We start from the raw sequence: 2,169 nt of genomic DNA, 5'->3' as shown, positions 1-2,169 counted from the left end.
TGTGGATGCAAAGCTTTAGCTTGTCTCAAGGTACAAAAAAGCACAGAGTTTATGCTATTATCCAAAGCTGCTGTTCTGGTTTGATAAAGGTGACATTTAAACACCTGTCTGTATGCACTCTGTTTGGAGTGTATTATACAAAATGCATTTGTCACTGTATTCATTCTATTATTCCAGGCCAAAGAAAGCATTGATCAGTTGGTGTATCTCTGCCGGGCAGACAAGGAAGAAGTACGAGATGCTGCCAAACAAACACTGCTAGTGCTTGGTAATAATAACCTTCATATTATTTACAATAGAACAGCAAGACTAACTCTTTTCAGACTGTAGTTTGGATTTTATGGTTGGTTATACTCCATTTGTATTATGTTCATTTTACTCTGACATATTCTAAAATGTAATGATGCACTTCTGTGCAGACTGTCGAGGTTTGGGAATTGCTAATTGGATCCCAACTTATCTGTCTCAGTATTAATAGTATTTGACATAATGGTCACTTAACTGGGAGTAATATTGACCTGCACTATAAAATGAGAACCTTTTTTAATATGCCTTGATGTAAATGTTGAGAATAATGCACAAGCAACAGTAACGTGACTGTAAGAGTTCTGATCCATTTGTTTTAATCTGTTCATTCATCTATTTGTGGCATTCATCTACAAGTTGATAATTAAGGCAGACATAATGAAATCTATATTTTATTTTCTTCCATTTGTCTTTGACCGGTACAGATGTCTTTGGAGAAAATGAACATATCCATCCAGTCTTTTCCTCCTTTAATTTATTTCTTACATTTTCTTTGCTCTTCCATTCATGTTGTGGAGCAGGTGAGGAAGGGAAGATGGCCCATAGACACGTGGAGACATCTCAGGACAGCATCTCAAGACTTTTTGCACCAGGAAGCATGGCCAGCACAGCTTTTTAACACAACACGCACACAGGCGGTTACAGCTGCTGAAAACAAAAATTCAGTGACAACACTGGAGAGTATAATGTCATTTTTGCAATGCTTTGACGTGGTGTCACAGGAATATAGGGTATACTGTCCTCTTCAGCTACGACTGTAGCTAAAAACATAAAGAAAAATGTGTTAAATGCAGTATATATCCTGTCAGAACAAAACTCAAAGGGACAAACTCCAACACTGGCTGCAAACAAGAAATGCATCAGACGTCTTAATAATGTAAAATATTCATCTACATCATAAGTCAAAAGCTTTTCAGAGTCACCTTGTTTATAATTATTTTCCTGGGTCCACAAATGTGCAAAATGTTAAATCTTTATACTGTTTACTTACTGCTACTACTATTTCTTTGGATGCTCTAGAAAGCTGTGGGTTTTTACCAATGATATTACAGTCACTACACTAAGAGTCATATACCAGTGGGAGTTAGACTTCTGCTATTACATGAAAATGTGTTTTCTTAACGGGTGCTGCTGTCTCTAGCCTAGCTTAAAGGCTGCTTGGACGATCTCCCCACATGTCACTGTCAAAGTAACTATTTACTGTACTTCTACTTGCTTGCTACTGAATAGATCTGAAGCCAAGTCCAAATGATTTTTTTTTAAAATAGGACCACATTATAGACTGCATATGAATGATGGACACGGTGATGTCAGACGCCACATTATGAAGTGTAAACTTTGGCATTCTTGCCACTGCCATGTTAGCTTTTTGGAGCAGGAAATTGCTAACTTTATACTACTAAACTCTAAGCTAACAACTAAGCTTGTTTAGCTAGCTGGATTTCTAAACTGCAATGCACAGACAAGTCTGGTAAGTAGTGATAAGTAACAGAATAAGAACATACTAAAATTACATTTACCAACACTGCCACATAGATTTCTCAAGTGGTCTGTAGCACATACTTTATTAGCTCAAATATGGCAGGTCCAGTTTAGTAACTCTACGTGGTGGACGTGGAACTTAAGCAGACATCTATTAGGTATAACTCCCTGTGCCAAGACAAAGTGTCAAAGTGTAATGAACATGTCATGGAGGATGACTGACAACCAGCCCCTCCCCCACTTATAGTTATTGCAAACCTGTTTATTTCTGCTCTGAACTGGGACATTTTAACAGGGGAATCTATGGGTGGCCTCGCCTTTAGAGCAAGCATCAAGTGAAGATTAGACAAACTACAGCTTGTGGAACGTCTGCAGTGATGG

General features: G+C 37.9%; 1 protein-coding gene across 1 annotated transcript in view; it reads left to right on the top strand.

Annotated features, from left to right (window-relative positions):
- ripor1 (RHO family interacting cell polarization regulator 1) overlaps positions 1-1,560 on the top strand; it is a 32,109-nt gene extending 30,549 nt beyond the window's left edge. Inside the window, exons 17-19 of the mRNA XM_013914588.1 lie at positions 6-30; positions 178-268; positions 828-1,560. Of these exons, the coding sequence (XP_013770042.1) occupies positions 6-30; positions 178-268; positions 828-925 (214 nt within the window). The 3' untranslated portion in view covers positions 926-1,560. The remainder of the gene's footprint in view (positions 1-5; positions 31-177; positions 269-827) is intronic.
- Positions 1,561-2,169: the final 609 nt, after the last annotated feature.

Source organism: Pundamilia nyererei, unplaced genomic scaffold (assembly GCF_000239375.1).
Source record: "Pundamilia nyererei isolate P.nyererei 1_Seehausen unplaced genomic scaffold, PunNye1.0 scaffold00208, whole genome shotgun sequence".
NCBI classification, from domain to species: Eukaryota; Metazoa; Chordata; class Actinopteri; order Cichliformes; family Cichlidae; genus Pundamilia; species Pundamilia nyererei.
Note: the sequence above shows the minus strand (reverse complement) of the source record. Positions and strands in the feature narration are given on the sequence as shown.